Below are 19,066 nucleotides of genomic sequence, written 5' to 3' on the forward strand. Positions count from 1 at the left end.
TCGGAAGCCAGAGGTGCTGGGTCTGTACACCAGCGGGGGAATGGCACAGGAACAGGGGAACGGCTTCTTCTGAACAGCTGTTCCAGACTGTGGAGAAAACAAGGAAGCGCTCTGAGCATTGTCATAGTCTCATGGGGAACAGCTTGCTGTAGGGTAGCCACATGGGTAAGAAGCCTGCAGCAGGGGGAAAGGACATGTACTTACTCGTTCATTCATTCACTCATTCAGCCAACATGCATTTGTTCACAACTCATTCGCACAATCACTCAGCCATGTAATCACTCACTCATTTACTCATTCACTCAGTCATTTACTCACACATTTACACACTAACCATTCCTCAGTCACTCATTAATTCACTCACTCACTCATTCACTCACTCACTCGATGTTCATGTGCTGAACATTTCTATTCATTCATTCCCTCATTTACTTATCAATCACTCAAGCGCTGTTCATTAACTCATTCATTCATTCCCTCATTTACTTGTTCAATCACTCAAGCACATTTACTCATTTACTCAATCATCAATTTCCTTGGTCAAGCACTTATGTACTCACTCATTCCCACTTAGTCACCCACTTCCCTTTTACTCCTTCATTTACTCACTCACTAGTCCAGCCACTAACTATTTCCTCAATCACTCTACCTCTGATTTACTCTCCCATCTATTCAGCCATTCAATTGTTGGCTCATTCATTTACTAAATCCAGCTCTTGGCCATTCAATCACCCCTTAACAAAAACACATCTTAATTACTTCTTAGTAATGTTAATTAGTCCTTAACAAAACACATGTCTTCAGTAGTGGGAGCGCTCGGAGAGTGCACTGACCCTGGGAGTAAGAGAGCTCTACCTCACAAAGCAGACAAAACACTCAGGCCACGGGGGCCCTGGGAGAGGCAGAAGGTGGAGGGAGGCTGGGGACGTGAGGGAAGGCTTCCCTAGGCGATAGGTGACACCAACCAGCATGGCTGCTGCTGTGGCTGCTCCTGTTCAGTCCCTTCAAACTGTTCTATATTATTGTGAAGGGCTGAAAAGAAACAAAAGTATAAGCTAGATAATAAGCTGAGGCAGGAGAATATCTGTGAGTTTGGGGCCAACCTAGACTATCTAGTGAGACCCTGACTCTAGAAGAACAAGAAGAAATTAAGGACAAAACAAGGGTCTTGGATCCGCTCCACTGGCAGAACACACAAGTGATGACCCTCAACGCCACGGGATGTGAGCGTGGTGGTACACACTGAAATCCGAGCACCTGGGAAGTGGAGGCAGGAGCTCCAAGGCATCCTGAGCTAGAGTGAAACACGCTGAGGACGGCAGGAGAGGAGGACAGAGACGACGCCACCCTGTGTGGCACCTCTGTACGTGGGGTCTCTGCCGTCGCTGGTGGCAAGGGGCCACAGGGCCCCTCAGCCCGCAATGAGGATTTGATTGTGCCATTCAGCTTGCTCTGCTGAGCGTTTGGGTTTGAGATCCCCTTAGACCTACAGAAGAGCTGCTGAAATAGCAGGGCGTTCCTGTGCACCCTGACCCAGATCCCCTTCTGCATTACCCAGCGTCTTCTGGGGGTGCACAGCGTCAGCCTGACCGTGACACTCACCTGCCTTTCAGGTGCGAGCTGCACTGTGCCTGATGTCCTCCCTGTGGTCTTCCTGGTCCACAGTGTACCCCAAGGACCACACTTTCCTTTGCACCCTCCCACCTGCTGATGCCTCAGCCTCTCCTGGCCTTTCACAACCTCACACTTCTACAGAGCCCTGCTCAGGAGTTTTGCATGCATTTTGCTAAGGCACACACACAAGTGTGTGTTTGGTGTAGTTGTGTCTGTGTGGTGTGGTTGTGTGTGGCTGTGTGTGGTTCTCTGTGGCTGTATGTGGTGTGTGTGTATGTGGTGGGAGGTTGTGTTTGTGGTATGTCTTGTGTGGTTTTATATGCAGTGTGTATGTGTGTGGCTATTTGTGTGATATGTATGTTTTGCTGTGTGTAGTGTTTGTGTCAGTGTGTATATGTGTGTGTGTGTATGTGTGATGTGGGGGGTTGTGTGTGTGGTATGTATCTGTGTGGTTATGTGTGTGTGACTGTGTGTGATGTGTGTATGTGTGGTGGGGCGGCTGTGTTTGTGGTATGTATCTGTGCGGTTATGTGTGTGTGGTTGTGGCTGTGTGTGGTGTGTGTATGTGTGGTGGGGTGGCTGTGTGTGTGGTATGTATCTGTGCGGTTATGTGTGTATGGTTGTGGCTGTGTGTGGTGTGTGTATGTGTGGTGGGACGGCTGTGTTTGTGGTATGTATCTGTGCGGTTATGTGTGTGTGGTTGTGGCTGTGTGTGGTGTGTGTATGTGTGGTAGGGGGTTGTGTTTGTGGTATGTACTGTGTGGTTTTTGTATGCAGTGTGTGTATGTGTGGTAGGGGGTTGTGTTTGTGGTATGTACTGTGTGGTTTTGTATGCAGTGTGTGGCTGTGTGTGTCTGTGGGATATGTATGTTTGCTGTGTGTAGTGTTTGTGTGTCAGTGTGTACATGTGCAGGTTGCACATGTGTATACCAAAGGACAGCTTCCGGCGTGCTGATGCTTTCTCTAGTCCACACAGTTTCTCGGGAACAAGCTTGGGCGGTGAGGTTTGGAGGTTTGGAGGTGAGCGCCTTTGCACACCCAGCCAGCTCTCTGGCTCAGGCTTCCTCTGCCTGGGGAACACCAGAACATTCCAGATCTCCACCACAGCCTGAGTGTGTGTGTGTGTGTGTGTGTGTGTGTGTGTGTGTGTGTGTGTGAGGGGGCACAGCTGGACATGCCTGGGAGCGCTCACTGTCGGATGCCTCATCTGCTTCCTGTCTCCACGGCTTTCTTCTCTGCAGACATTCCAGCCCTCGTCTATTACCACACAGGGTTCCCACCCACTTTTTAAAAATAGCACAGCTTCATTAAAAGATGTTTCCCCTTTAAATGTTAAGTAAATGAGGTCTGTGATCCTCTAACCTGGAACTGTATCAAAGAACTTGGTGTCCCAGCAGGGGAAAAAATGTTCTGACAGACTGTTGAATTGTCCTCTCGGTATAAACTTCTGGGAACGAGTGCCAACTGTGGAATTCCAGGGTCTGATCTGTGACCACGATAAGCACACATCAAATCGCACAGGTTCTCTGGGGTCCAGCAATATGGTCCGTCTGTCTGTGAGGCCAGGCCTGGAGTCACGGACAGTCTCACCCCGGAGCAAGGCTTGGTTCGCTTTGTTCCCTCCCCCTTTCATTAATTTACTTCTGTATTTGGTGGGGGCACACTCGGCAGCCAGAGGACAGTGCTCAGGAGTCCCTTCCTTCCACCATGTGGATCCCAGGGATTAAACATCTAACACCCCTTACTTAGCTTATCCCTTCCTTTTCTACAGTCTTTGTGTGTGAGTGTTCACGTGAAAACGGTGGATGTGAGCCACGCTGTGCAGGTGAGGCCAGAAGACAGGCTACTCAGCCTAGGAGCTTCAGAGCGCCTCCTGTCTCTGCCTCTCAGCACTCCGGCGGTGTGCGCCCGTTTATGTGGGTGTGGGCCCCTGAAACTCAGGCCCTCGATCTCTGGCAGCCAGCGCTTTACACACCAAGCCACCCTAGTTAGTGAATTGTTTGAGAGAAGCTCTTATTATGTAGCCCTGGCCTCAGACCCATGGCCCTCTTCCCTAAATCTCCGGAGAGCTCTGGTCAGGGGCCATCGTCATCACCATGCCAATAAGCACCATTTTCAGTCTTATAGCTCTGTATGTTAGAAAGCCAATACAGCTTCCAATGGGCTAAAATCAAGGTGTCCTCCTTACTAGGGACATGAGTTTCCAAACTCAGGTAGAATCCAACTCTTTGTAAGTCCTAGACCAGAGGTCCCTGTCTCCATGATGCTGTCCCCAAAGGCAACCCTTGCCATGCTAGAGGCCTTCCTCTGGTCCTACCCATGAGTGCTACATGGGTAGGACAATGGCAGGAAAAACTGCCTTCTAGTTCTGCGAATCAGGTGCATAGGAAAACCCAAGGACCTACATGTTTAGACCCGAAGAAGTTTCATTATGCATATACTAATATTATGCAAATGCAAACATTGTAAGACCTGAAACATCCCAGTGCTTGGAATCTCTTACAAGCTTAAAACTGTAGGAAAGGTGCATTGCCTGTAGATGGGGTGGTGTCTCTGGGCTCACGCGGAAAATATAAGCACTATTCACATTTTTCTTTTTCTTGCTTTGTGTGTGTGTGCTGCTAGGGACAGAACTCAGGACATCCTGCAGGTTAAGAAAAGACTCTACCTCTGGACCATGCCCTCAGCCCCTCCCAGGGAGATTTTAGGCAAGTGCTCTCCTATTAAGGTCCTCACCATGTGTTTTTAGACAGGTCCTCTGCCACTGAGCTGTGAGCTCAGCCTCTCACCAGGCGATTATAGGCTTGATCTCTACCAACATGCCGTGCCCCAGCCCTCTCTTTGCTCTTTGTTTTGAGAAGTGAGAATGGCTTAGCATAAAATGCTTGGCTGGCATGCATATGTCACCGTCACTAGATGCCATCTTGTGACCAACAATAACAATACAGTCCCAGAACAACCCAAAAGATTACTCAGAGGGTAAAAGTGGAAACCTGACAAGCTGAATTCAGTCCTCAAGACCCACAGTGGAAGGAGACAACCAATTCCTAAAAATAGCCCTCAGACCTCCATGTGTACCTTGGCATGCACACGACCAAATCCCCCCACATGCACAATAATAACAGATAAAATAAAACAAAATAAGAGAATACCACCCCAGTTGAGGCACACCCAAAGAATACCAAAAATATATAGCACACAATTCCAACCGAACATGGCCATGGGGCTGGGAAAACGGCTCAAGCACAAGCTAGCACACCTAAGAAATGTACTCTGTGTGGGCTGGCAAGATGGCTCCATGGGTAAGGGTGCTTGCTACCACGCCTGATGATCTGAGTTTGACCCTCGGTACCCTCGTGGTGAAAGGGGAGAACTGACTCCTAAAAGCTGTCTGTGATGTCTGTGCGTGTACGATGGCACTCACTGGTAAGAGTGTGCGCTGCTGTTGAGAGGACCTGAGTTTGGTTGCCAACACCCACAACAGTGATTCACAACCCAGCTCTATAACCCCAGCTCTATCCAGGAGATCTGCCCTCTTCTGGGCTCCCCAGTTACCTGCAGTCATATGCATACACACACACACACATACTTGAAATAAACATAAAACTTTAAAAATGAGTAAATAAATGTAATAATAAAACACAGAGAGACAGAGAAAGAGAAAGAAAGGGAGAGAGGAAGGAAGGAAGGAGGGAGGGAGGGAAGAAAGGAAGCAGGGAGGAAGGAAAAAGGAAGGGAAGGAAGAAAGGAAGGAAGGAGGGAGGGAGGGAAGGAGGGGGGAGAGAGAAAGAGAGGGAAGGATGGAGGGGGGAGAGAGAAAGGGAGGGAGGGAGGGAGGGAAGGAAGGAAGGAAGGAAGGAAGGAAGGAAGGAAGGAAGAAAAACAAAACCAGCCATCTCACTGGCTTCAGAAATGATTTCTAGCCTATCTTGTTGATGCAGGCCAGTCATTCCCAGCTACTTAGGAGGCTGAGTCAAGAGGATCACAAGTTCAAAGTCAGCCTGAGTTACAGAATGAGATCAAGGACAGCCTGGGTGACTTAGTGAGACCCTGTCTTAAAATTAAAAGTGAAGCCGGGCAGAGGTAGTACACGCCCTTAATCTCAGCACTTGGGAGACAGAGGTAGGAGGGAAGGAAGGAAGAAAGGAACAAAGGAGGGAGGGAAGGAAGGAAGAAAGGGGAAGGAGGGAGACAGAACTTCAAGTAGGTGTGGTTCCTACACTCAGCTGCTTACTCCCTGGGAAGAGTTGTCTTTTTTTTTTTCTTTTTTTTAATCTTTCACAGGTTGAAATATAACATAAATGGAGCTGTATATGGCGGTACACACCTGTGATTCTAGCACCTGAATGTTGGGTGAAGAATCAGAGTTCAAGGTCACCTGGATATGTTAGTGTAGCTACCAGAGAAGGCAAGGACAGGGCTGGGGAGCTCAATGAGAAAGTGCTCAACCGAAAGCGATGGCACAGGGAGGGCGGGGCAGGCACATTCTTAGGGAGGTTCATTGAGCATCTAGTAAGACACCTGTCTTGAAAATCAAGGTGGAGAGGGGCAGGCAAGGTGGCTCAGTGGGTAAAGGTGCTTGCTGCCAAGCGTGACGACCTGAGCTCAATCCCCAAGACTTACATTGGGGGACTCCTTTAAGAAAACGGACTCCTTTAAGTGTTCCTCTACCTCTTCAAACCTTCCATCACACACACACACACACACACACACAAATGAAAGGTAAAGAGAGTTCAAGAACAGCCTGGACCACATAAGGAGACCCTATCTCAAAACACAGAAAGAAATATAGAATGCTCTAAATATAGAAGACTTCAAGGAACACTAAACTCGGCTAACACAGGGGAGGGGGGGTGCTGCCTGGAGCTTCCCGGTTGGTAATCACACAACTGTGATTACTTCCTATGTTTCTGCAGTTTTACTCTCTGAGCTCTGGGCACCAACCCCCTTCTTCCCAGAAACCCTAGCAATAAGGAGGCAGAAGGAGGAGGAGTGCAAGATTGAGGCTATTCCTGTCTCAAAACAAAATAACTGGGCTGGAGAGATGGCTCAGAGGTTAAGAGCACTGGCTGTTCTACCAAAGGTCCTGAGTTCAATTCCCAGCAACCACATGGTGGCTCACAGCCATCTATGATGAGATCCTGTGCCCTCTCCTGGCATGTACATGCAGCAGAAGAATGTATAAATAATAAATAAATCTTAAAAAAAAATAACCTGTGTTTGGCTTTTTTTTTTTTTTAATTAATATGAAGGTCCTGCTGTGTCACTCCTACTGGTCTGTGTCTTCTGGACCTAAGCTATCCTCCATCCCAATACTGGCATGTTCTGTGTCTGTCTGCCCTCTCTTCTGCCCATTGCACTGCCCCTGTTGGCTTGAACTCATGGGTTTGAGCGTCCTTCCTGCCTCCACCTCCTGAGTAGCTGGTACATCACTTGTTTCAGTTTCCTTTCCTGGTGCTGTGATAAAACACTCAAGCTGGGCGGTGGTGGGACACCATCAGTCCCAGCACTCTGAAGGCAGAGGCAGGAGGATCACTGTGAGTTCCAGGCCAGCCAGATCTACAGAGTGAGTCCAGAACATCCAGGGCGACCCACACACCCACACACACACAAATGACAGCACAAACACTCAGACTAGACAACTTATCTGGCTCAGGGCTCCGTCACAGCGGGATGGCACAGAGGGGAGAGAACGCATATCCACACTATATCCACAGCCAAGCACAGAGAGTGATGAGCTAACGGCATGCATGCTGGTGCTCAGGTCCCCGTCTCCATTTTATACTGTCCAGGATCCCCTGCCGAGGGAATGGCTCCACCCAGAGTTACCACGGGTCTTCCCACATCAACTAGTGTAATACTCCCCACAGGCGAACCCAGCAGTTCCTCTCCCTGGTGACTCCAGAGGCCATCAAGCTGACAGTCAACCCTGCCCGTCACAGCTGCTTTCCAGATGAACTTATGTCCTAGGGTATATGTGTGCCCCCCTTTTTTTTTCTGGAAAGAATTTAAGATATCCACGTCTGTCAATTGGAAAAGACTGGGGAAATCAAATCTGTGGGTGCTTTGTTTGTTTTGTTTGTTTGTTGGGTTTGTTTTGTTTTTGTTACCAGCCACTTCAGCTTTAAAAGGAGCTTTTAGAAGCTGGGGGAGGGGGTGGGGAGAGGTGGAGGGGCCAGGGAGACGGCTCAGGGGAAGGCAATTGTCACACACCTAATGACCTGGCACCTACGTGGTGGAAAGTAAGAACTGTCCTTTGACCTCTATGTGTGCATGTTCACAAATTAATTTTTTTTTAATGTAAAGACAGGCATGGTGTTGACCACCTATCATCCCTGTACTCAAGGAGGTGGAGGCGGGAGGATCAAGAAAGAGTCCAAGGTCTTCCTCAGCTACATGGATAGCTGGAGGCCAACCTGGGCAGCAAGTGAGATGTTCTCTCAAACAAAACAGGCAACATCTGTGATCAGGTTCCGAGCGTTCCTGTGCACTCTCAGGCAAATCTCTTAACCTGTTGTACTAGGAGAATGGCCACAGCCAATAGTCATGTGCTGCACTGAAGTCAGTGGTCCAAAAGAGCTTCTGTGCAAATGTGGCTTTGGATACAGCATTAGCCATCACTGAAGCACAGACAGAGCTAGCACCCTGGCTTCCTGAACTGTCTCACTGTCGTATTAGCAGTGGTAGTGGCTGTGAGTCCAGCCAAGAAATACCTGCCTGTCTCTCTCGCTCTCTGAACCACTGCCCTCTCCCTGTACTAGTACCAGACCGAGCTGCCCGGTGCTAGGAACCACGAACCTCCCCGCCTGCACAGTCAGGAAAAACAGGAAGCAGCCTCACCCTGTCGGGAGGTGGGACTGACAAATTCCCTTCGCTGGGTGGGCAATATTCCAGGCCTTCAGAGCTTCTGGAAGCAGCGGCACACAGACTGGCCACCGGCCCACTGCACCGGGCTGAGCCTCGTCAGGCCCACATCTCCTCCACACTGTACCTAAGGAAACTGATTGTGCAAGACCATGACTTGGGTAAGCAGTGCAGCCCTGATCGTTGCATTGAAGAGCAGCCAAGCAAGGAACCTTTGGGGTACCTAAAAGGGTCATGGAATCTTCTCTTTGGGTCCCATGGCTTCCTAAGGTGCAATCCCAAGGGTTCTGAGAGCCCCATGCCTCTAATCCCTGGTCCCTATTCCCCAGACAGAGAAGCTTCCAACAGAGGATGCTTCTAGAGGTTGCTAGAAATACCTTTGTTAAGGGCCATCAAAGAGGGCTCAGCAGGTAAAGTTACTTGCAGCCAAACCTGACAACCCGGGTTCAATCCTCAGGACCCATATGGTTGGAGGAGAGAACCGAACCCCATATGTTGTCCTCTGACATCCGTACAAGCACTATTGCTGGAGGATGTATACACACACACACACACACACACACACACACACACACGAAATATGTCTTAAGACCAGCACCACATATGCCTATAATCCCATAATTTGGGAGGTGGAGGCAGGAGGATTGGGAATTCGAAGCCTGCTTGAGCTACAATGAGACCTTGTTTCCAAAAAGAAAAGGAAATAAAAAATGAGGGGGGGGGGGGAGTGTCTTTTGAGTGTGGAGGACTGCTTAAAGCTTCGTAAGCTGAAACGCTCGAGAGCAGGAAAGATCTAAGACAGCCTGCAGACTCTTGTTCTGAAAGCAGCAGCACAACCAGACCTTTTCTCTTTCAGAAGAACTAGATAGCTTAGGCCATCTAGATGTGGGCCATCCCTTAATCAAATATTCAAAATGCCTGGGGTGTGGCTCAGTGCAAGAGCCCCTGCCTAGAACCCCCAGTGAGGGGCTGGGGTGTGGGTAGAATGCCAGCCTAGAATGCCCCAGTGAGGGGCTGGGGTGTCATAGAGCACCTGCCTAGAATTCTCCAGTGAGGGACCTCACTATATTGCTTGTGCTGGCCATGAACTCCTGGCTTCATTCAATCTTCCTGCCTCATCTTCCTGAGTACCTGGGAATGCCAGTAAAAACCACCACCTGTCACGGTCTCTGACTTCTTTGTTTATGTCTGGCCAATAGGCACACACCTACCTTCCACCAGGGTACCCCAATAGACAATGAGACCCACAGCCATCCCCAAGAGGGAACTACTGACACAGGAAACCAACAAAATGTGGGCCCAGTGTCCCAGACTCACTGGAATAGATGACTCATGTACAACCAGACTGTGGGAGATGCCTGGTGTATGTCTGAGTTATACAAGAGCAGGGAAGGACTAGAGACCCTGGTGGTATCCTATTGCACAGTCTAAGATGACCTTGAAGCTGTTTACTTGCTTGTTTTTTGAGACAAAGTCTCACTATGTAGCCTTGGCTGGCCTGGAACTCCATATGTAGACTAGACTGTTGTCAAATACAAGAGATCCACTTGCCTCTGCCTCCCCCGTATCGGGATTAAACGTGTGCACCACCACACCTGGCTTTCTCTTCTTTTGAAAAAAGATTCATTCCTGAGTGTATATTTGTGAACCACACACATGCTAGTGCCCGCAAAAGCCAGAACAGAATATTGGATTCCTTGGAACTGGAGTCACAGGTGGCTGTAAGTGTTGAGAGTTGAGCCTGTCCCCTCTTCAATAGCTTCAAGCACACTTAAGCACCGAGCCATCTCTCTAGCCTGATTTATTAATGCTGATTTTGTGCATGCGGGTGTGGGGTTATGTGCGTAAGAGTGAAGGTGCCCACAGAGGATCTTACAGGCGGTCCAGTGCTCTGGAGCTGGAGTCACACACGGCTGTGAACTACCTGATGTGGGTGCTGGGAACTGAACTCAGAGACTCTGCAAGAGTGACTGGTATGCACTCTCAGCCACCGAGCCATCTCTCCAGCCCACACCTTGAACTCCTGATCCTGTGCCTTTGCCTCCTGACACCAGGATCATAGACAGGCATTAACAGGCACAGTTTATGTGGTACTGGGGATGGAATCCAGGGCTTTGTTCTAGGCACACAATCTACCAACCGAGCTGTAGTCTCTGCCCCTAGCAAAGGTTCTTGAGAAAAGGGGCCAGTAAGGAGAGAAAATGGGAGAGCAGGACAGTGGCGGCCCATGCATTTGAACCCAGCACTCTGGAGGCAGAGGCAGGCAGATCTCTGAGGTCAAGGCCAGCCTGGTCTACACAGTGATTCCAGCACAGTCAGAGCTACACAGAGAAATACTGTCTCAGAAGGAAGGAAGGAAGGAAGGAAGGAAGGAAGGAAGGAAGGAAGGAAGGAAGGAAGGAAGGAAGGAAAGAAGGAAGGAAGGGGAGAGGGGAGAAGAAAGGGAGAAAAAGAAAGAAGAGTAAAGGTATATAGGACAAGCACTATGAGGAACAAAGCAGACTGGACATCAGAACATCACAGAGTGGAGACAATAGAACACAAGCAGTGTGAGCAAGAGGGAAGAAAGAGGCGTGGCCAGGGACACAAAGAGACCAATGCCTAGGCCCCAGGGCATGGAGGAGGGTGCAGATGTCTTGAGGGAGATGGTCCCACATAAGAGGAAGTCAGGAAGGAGATGTGGTAAGGTGACATCATGGTGGTGAGAACAGAAATTCTCAGATGGAGGTGAGAGCTGAGGAAGTGGACAAGTGTGAAAGAGAAGTGGGGTCAGCATCTTGGGGACCCCAAAGATTAGGGGGAGGGAGGAGGAAGAGAACAAGCGGTGTCAGGCAAGGACAACAGGTAGGGTCTGCAGTTACACGGGAGACAAATCTGTGAGCATGCATATGAAGGAGCATGTAGACCAGGGTGGGCGGATCCATCCCAAACACGGGCTTTGCTGTCCTATGGGCTATAGTCCTAGACTGAAAAAAAGGAGAAAGCAAGCCGAGTGTAGAGAGAACGCATCACCTGTCAACTAAACACCTATGGCCTATAGGAAAGGGTAGACTAGAAGGCGGGACACCTGGCAGGCAGAAAGGATTTTGGGATAAGAGCCAGGTATGGGAGATTTGCCCAGGAAGATGTGAGGAGGGCAGATGCATGGTCCCTGACCAGAGGTAACCAGCTACGTGGCAGAATGTCGGTTAGTATAAATGTGTTATTTTAAGCTATGAGCTAGTCAAGAGAAGAGCCTAGCTATATAGCCTAGGTATTTGTAAGCATATTCTGAGTCTCAGTCTTGCGAGTCATTGTTCTGGTAGCGTGGGGCAGGAAGGAAAAACACACGCCCTCCTACAGCTGAGCACCAGCATCCATCTCTCTCTGCTTCCTGACTGTGAATACAATGTGGACAGCTGCCGACTGCTCCTTCTGCCATGCTGGCCCCCCATGATGGACTGCATCCTTCCTGGAACCATGAGCCACACCCCCAGGCCCTCACTGTGTTCTTCTGATCACTGTGCTCTATGGCTAAGCTACACTTTCAGCCCTTCCGACTTTGGTTTTAACACCCTTAAGTCAACTACTTTGTTCACCTGACCACAACAGACCCCCTCCTCCCTGCTGACTCACAGCAACTCGGGGGCTATTCTTGTTCTTATCCATCTCTGAGTTCACTCCATGGAACATTCTCCCCAAAATAGTACGAAAGAATAAACACCCCACAGAGAAATGGCTTTATAGTTTTGTTTTGTCTTGTTTTTGCCATGTAAATATAGCCAGGGGGTCAAGCCTGGTGAGTGTGCTTTAATCCCAGCAGGTCAGTGGCTGAGGCAGGAGGATCACATATTCAAAGAGATTTATGGTGCAACCCTGTCTTATAAGCTAGAACCAGGGCACCTGCTGCCAAGCTTGACAACCTGAGTTTGATCATCAGGACCAACTGTGGGAGACCAGAACCAAGTCCTGCAATTGGCCTCCAACCTTCACATGTAATACATGTAATACATGTAATACACACACACACACACACACACACACACACACACACGCGCGCGCACGTGCGCGCACACACACACACAGAGAGAGGGCACAAACAAATAAGGCTAAATAATTTGGGTCAAGATATTTTCCTCATCTGATTGGTAACCCCTGACTCCTTCCAGAAGTATCTTCATGGCCAACTGGAGGTCATGAAGGTGGGCTGGGCCTGACATGGGGAGCCTGAAGTCCTGGCTCTGAATCTTCACCCTTTCACTCATTCATCAGATGACAAACTGTCTGGAGGCTGAGGTCATTGATCATCATTCATTATAAACTGTAAAGCATTCTCTTTCTCGCTCTTTTTCTTTCTCTACCCACCCCTCACTATGGACCAAACCAGGTCCTTGTGCTTGTTAGGCAATGTTTTACAGTGAGATAACTCCTCCTTAATGCTACAGTAGCTTTTTGGAAGGGAAGAACTGCTTTTTGGATCCTACATGAAATAATTAAAAAAAAAAAAAAAAAAAGCATAGGGCTGGGGAGATGGCTCAGAACACTACTGCACAAGCATGAGGACACAGTTTCAAATCCCCAGCACGCATGTTAAAACAATGTTGGGCATGGCCACTGCCACCTGTAACCAGCACTGGGGATGGCTTGGTAGGGGCTTGCAGCATAGTTCTGGGCTCGGTGAGAGACATTCTCCTCTTACCTCCTCATGAGCATGCATGGAGGGTGCACTTATACACACATACACACACACACACACACACAAATAAACATATAAACAAACAAATAAAAAAGTTTTAATTAAAAATTTTTGAATCTCGTATTTATCATAATTATACACACATTTTTCATACTGGTTGGCAAAAACAATACTAAAGCCAGATGGGCTAGAGTACATCTTCCCAGGGAGGACCAGGAGTCCAAGGTCATCCTTGAGTACACAGTAAGTTCCAGGCCAGCCTTGGTTACATAAGACCCTGTCTCAAAAAACAAACAGAAGTGTCAGGTAAGTCCCAGTTACCTGGGAGGCGGAGGCAGGAGAAATGCAAACCTGAGGCCAGCTTGAGGCTATATAGCAAGTTTCAGGCCAGCTGGGGTGACCAATGAGAGCCCATCTCAAACTAAAATTTATGGCTTATCTTACGTATTTGTGTATTTGTGTGTGTGTGTGTGTGTGTGTGTGTGTGTGTGTGTGTGTGTTTTCCCTAGAGTTAGAGTTCAAGGTGACTATGAGGCTACTTGATATGGGTGCTGGCAACCGAACTCAAGTCCTCGGGAAGGACTCTTAACCACCTTCCATCCCCAAAACATGAAACTAAACAAAGGCTGGGGATGCAACCTGGTGATAGTGTGTTTGCCTAGTACATGTGAAGCCTAGCGAGGCTTGGTGGAGCATAGCTATAATCCCAGCATTTGGGAAGTGTAGGCAGGAGGATCAAGAGTTCAAGGTCAGCCTCCACCATATATCAAGTTCAAGTCCAGTCTGGTCTCCATGAGACTCTTGTCTCAAAAACAAAAAAAACCAAAACAAAACAAAACAAGAAAAACAAAACAGAAGGGGGGATGGGGAATTTTTTTAAGGTTTTGCTTCTATCTTACTTGGACAACCTTTGTAGGTGAAGAAACAACTTTATTACCACCCTTACCTATTCATAAACATGTTAGCATACGGGTACTTCCCTCTTTCATATGTGTGTATGTGTGTGTGACAGTGTATGAGTGTGTGTGTATGTGTGTGCATAGCATACTACATACAAGGTCATAAAACGACCTCAGGTGCCAGTCAGCTTCTACCTGTTTGAGACACAGCCTCTTGTTTGTCATGACACCTCAAGCCAGCTGGACTGTGAGTTTCCAGGGATTCTGCTGTCTTCGCCTCCCATCTTGCTACAAAGAACACTGGGATTACAGGCATGTGCTACCATGTCCAACTCTACGTGGGTTCTGAGGATCCAAACTCAGATCCTCACACTTGTGCAGTAACCACTGAGCCACCTTTCCAGGCCGTCTCCCTCTTACGTATTAAGTCCCAGGAAATACAGAGTCAACTCAGTAAGCAAAATATAAAATAGGTATTATGTCAAAAAATAAACTACTATTCTTTTCCCTAGTACCCGACCAGTGCTTGTGCTGAACTGAACAGACAGTGAGGGATGATCCGGTACAGCACTGGCTGGGCCATCAGGTCCCCAGTCTGGAAGAGACAGTGGCCATGTGCCATTTTGAAAACAGTGCTGAGAGTTAAGGAGGACAGACTTCCTGGAAGAGGATGCTCCTGGGACACAAAAAACACAATGGTGCCCATGTAATTTGTAAACTGCCTACATGCTTATTATTTAAAGCTTTCTACACCATAAACCTGCAACATGAGATTTTATTTTATATATGTATATTTTATATATGTATATTGTATACTTATGTGTGCAAGTGTCTGTGTGTTTGTGTGTGTCTGTAGAGGCCAGAAGTCTATACTGGGTGTTTTCCTCTATTGCTTTCCACGTTTTTGTTTTTGTTTGTTTGTTTGTTTGAGACATTTATTGAACTTGAATCTCACTGGTTTGGCTAAAACAGGAGCTTCACCTGTTTTGCTTGTTTTAATGTGTGTTCTGGGGATCTGAACCCAGGTCCTCGTGCTGGTGTACCAAGGATAATGCTCACGAAGTCATCTCCCCAGCCCTGGATTATCTTTACTTTACAGTTAGAAAATAAAGGATTAGGGAAGTTAGGTTGTTTCCCTGAGGGTACGTGGTTCCACACATCAAATCACATCACCCTGTGCTGGGCCCCCAAACCAAAAGGTCTCCTATGGTCTGGTCAGGTGGCTCCACTGGTGGGGTGCTTGCCTGGCATGGATGAAGCTGTGGCTTCCATCCTCAGCACCTCATAACCCTAGCCATGGTGGGACACTCCTCCAACCCCAGCACTCAGAGGTGGCGGCAGGAGAGTTGGGAGAATCAAGCTCCCATCTCTGTCTTCATAGCCAGTTTGAGACCAGCGAACTACGAGAGACCCTGTCTCAAAACAAAAAGGAATGGATGGAATGATGTCTTCCGGATCTGCCCAGGACTGAGAGGTAGCTATCGCGAGGCAGGCTGGGTCAAGGTTGGGACCACTTCCAGCTGCATCTCCCAGCAAGCTATTAACCTCAGCAGCCCTCAATTTCCTCTGAATAAAATGGGGCTTCCAACCACTCCATCTGCTCTTGAGAAGAGTAAAGATAGCAGATAAAGCCCTGCATTTAGAGGGCCTCCAAACATCAAAATTAGCTACAATTGCAATACCTTTTATGTTTCTCTTGGTCTCTTAAGATACCAATGGTTTTGGTTCTGGTTACTGAAATTCTTTTTGAGCTCACTATGCATAGCCACCGTTGGCCTGGAATCTGCTCTTTAGACCACACTGGCTTCGGCCTCACAAAGCTCCTCCTGCCTCTGCCTCACGAGTGCTGGGACGGCCAGGGTGTCCCACCCTGTCTGCCAGCTCCAAAGAGTCTCAACAACTGAGTCGGATTGTAGTGGCTCAAGTCTATAATCCCAGCACAAGGGAGGCAAATGCAGGGAGACTGATGAAAGTTTGAGGCCAGGCTGGTATTCAAAGATCCTCAGAACTACAATAGTAACAAGAAAAACAAACAAACAACTTAGCACTTGAGAGATAGAGGCAGGTGGATCTCTGTGAATTCAAGGCCAGCCTGCTCTATAAAGTGAGTTCCAGGATAGCCAGGGCTACACAGAGAAACCCTGTCTCCAAACCCCTACCCCAAGAAAAGAGAGTTTCAACAGCTGTATATACCTCAACACACATACATACACACACACACACACACACACGTCAAATCTGGCTAATTACAAGTGTTCTACACAAGGTAAAGTGAGACAAGAAGGACCATTGTCCTTCTTGGGTGTTCCCTGAACAACTAGGGAAAATGTTAGTCATGGGTAGAAACATCCAAATGCCTAATTTCCATCACTCTATATTAAGTTCAAACTTTTTAAAAATTTTCAAATAATTCTGGTCTAAGTGTATGGGGGGTGGTGTTAGCGTGAACACAGCGTGAGTATGGAGATCAGGAGACAATTCGGAAACGTTGGTTCCCTCCCTGGGATGAAATTCAGGTGGCCAGACTGATAGCAGGCGCCTTTACCCCTCAGCCATCTCCGCTGAGCACAAGCTCAAACTCTCATCCGTAGCTTATTGTGTCAGCTTTAAGTTATCAGAGGTTCTCAAAGAATTGGATGCTATAAAATAGCTCGTTCATTTTCTTCTTTCACTTAAAAAATAAATAAATAAAAGGTGTGTGTATGAGGGGGAGAGGATGTGAAAACTTTTTTTTTCCCAGAAATGCACAAGGTTAAACGCAAATTTCCTTTTTAAAAAGGGGGTCGGTTCAGAAGATCTGAGAAATTAACGAACAAACTCTTTCGGGACGCTGCGAGGCAAGGGAATGGCAGTGTGGCAGGGGCTCCTCCCCTCTCGGAACACAGCTACCCGACTCTCCCTCAGACACTAGAAGTGGCTCCAGGGGTCTCAGAACAAGCGGCGGATTAAAGTCCCCCGGGGAAAGAAAGGGCTTTCTTGCGTGCACAGTCCATTTCCTGAGCACACCCCTATCTCTTCCATCTCTCCTCACAGAGCACAGACCTGCCCCTGGCAGAAGTCAGAGCAGAACAAGGATCTGCACCGCTCGGCAGTCGGATCCGAAGGGCTGTGCTCTCAGAAGTGGGCTTCACATACAGAAGAACTGATGACCGCACACCCCTGCCTCACAGCTCGATTCAGTCCAATCAATGCCGCAAGCAGAAGAGCTGGAGGTAAAAGCGGACTGTGGCTTTTGTTGATAACCGCGGTGGAATTTTGGCCATCTGCCCTGGTGAGACCAGACAAATAAGGCGGTCTGCTTATAGGCTGTCAGGCATACTTCGGGAGGTGAAAACAAGCTCAAATCAGGATTCCGGGTATCACTGGACAGCTTACCCGACCCGACGCGCAGAGGTCTGACAGTCCAAGCGTCTCATTCCCGCCCCAGACTACACGCCTCCACTCCTCCAGTCCCCCGGGGTAATTTTTCAAGTTGGGCCACACTTCACATTTCCTACATTCCTTCTCATCACGCAGACCCCTTCTGCCCAGCCTGAGGCCAACAGCTGGGGCTACCGAGAGGCACCGTTGACTGGGATAGTGAGGGACCGAGGGAGAAGTCAACATGAGCGCGAAGCGACGGAGACCTCTCCTTCACACCCCCAGGTCGGCAAAACCAAGGGGCTCCCCGACCCAAGAGCACCCCTTCCGCCAGCCCCTTTTCGCTGCATCTCCCCTTGGCCTCCCTGTGACCCCTGACGATGCTCGCCGGGTCCGACCTCCCGGCCTCACGGATCCGCAGGTCCCCGGAGTGCACCCCGGTCCCCGGGCCAGCGGGGATGCCAGGTCCGGTACAGCGCGATACTGCCTGCAGTCACCTTGGCTATTCCCCTCAGGGCCTGCAAGACCCTCACTCTCTTCCCAGCCTCTCCAGCACCCCGCATCACTCCGGGTGTCCCAGGGGTGCCTCAGGGTTCTCGACCCTCACCTGAGTCCGCTCGAAGCTCTCGCGCTCCGCAGCCTCCATCCCAGCACCAACCCCGCGCCGGCTCAACACTTTGGGCAGCGGGTTGGGGACCTGCTTTATGGAGCTGGCCATCCGGTCCATGTCGGTGAACAGAGTCAGGGGCCCTCGGCCGCCCCGGGTTCTCCGCGGCGCCTCCCGCCCCGCCCTACCCGCGGGGATCCGGCGCTAACGGGGACAGATTCCGCCTCCCATTGGTTGAAGGCGCTGTCCATCTCCCTCAGGACCCACCTCAACTCTCCAAGAGGCTTTTCCCCACGTGCCTCCGCCCACTTCGGAGAAGTTCAGCCCACTTGGCCGGTTGGCCTGCCTCCAGGCGGTCGTCATGCTTATGACTGGTCGGAAGGTCTGTCCGTGATTGCCAGTGGGCAGAGCCTGGTAGGCCGCTGTCCCAACTTGCCCTCCGAGGCTCCTCCTCATGCCTGGTGCACCGCCTCCTGGGCCCCTCGATGCACTGTGATTGGTCTGAAGACTTACTTGTCCTCACAGCAGGGCTGGGCCTGGCGGGCTGCCCTAACCTTCCCTCGCTGGCTTCACCTTGCATCCATCCCTCCTCCTTGCTCACACAGAACCAAAATGGCATCATGATTGGTCTAAAGGCTTTCCGTCATCTTGATGGGGCGGGCCCCGGTTCCCCCAGACCCGCCCTTGCTGACTCCACCCTACTTTGAAGCACCACCTCCTAGGCCCCAACAGCTGCGGGTATCCGAGCTCTGGGAGCAGCGTTCCTGCGGGCGCCACCTGTGGCACAGAGAGCTCCGCGTCGGTATGACCGGACGAGGCGGCATCAGTGGTCCTCGCATCCTATTTCTGCCCATTCTGGAGGATCGCGGACCAGAGGTCTCCGGTACCGTGACTCTGGTTACTCCCCAGAGCTTTCCAAACTTTGCATCATGCCCACCTTCCCTTGGCAGAACCCCCACAATGCTGGGGGGGTCCACTCCTCCAATTCTGCTAGGACACCCACAGGCTAGGACGTGTGCTCCTCAGCAAAGAGAAAAAGTTACACCT

The 19,066-nt window shown here is 49.6% G+C and overlaps 1 protein-coding gene across 3 annotated transcripts in view; it reads right to left on the reverse strand.

Annotated features, from left to right (window-relative positions):
* Hip1 (huntingtin interacting protein 1) overlaps positions 1 to 18,210 on the reverse strand; it is a 125,413-nt gene extending 107,203 nt beyond the window's left edge. For 2 of the 3 annotated variants that reach the window (XM_060382200.1, XM_060382201.1), the window contains exon 1: positions 18,020 to 18,210. In XM_060382200.1, coding sequence (XP_060238183.1) covers positions 18,020 to 18,139 — 120 coding nt within the window. In that variant the 5' untranslated portion in view covers positions 18,140 to 18,210. The remainder of the gene's footprint in view (positions 1 to 18,019) is intronic. The other variant, XM_021649325.2, reaches the window with a different exon arrangement.
* Positions 18,211 to 19,066: the final 856 nt, after the last annotated feature.

The sequence above is a fragment of the Meriones unguiculatus genome, chromosome 4 (assembly GCF_030254825.1).
Source record: "Meriones unguiculatus strain TT.TT164.6M chromosome 4, Bangor_MerUng_6.1, whole genome shotgun sequence".
NCBI classification, from domain to species: domain Eukaryota; kingdom Metazoa; phylum Chordata; class Mammalia; order Rodentia; family Muridae; genus Meriones; species Meriones unguiculatus.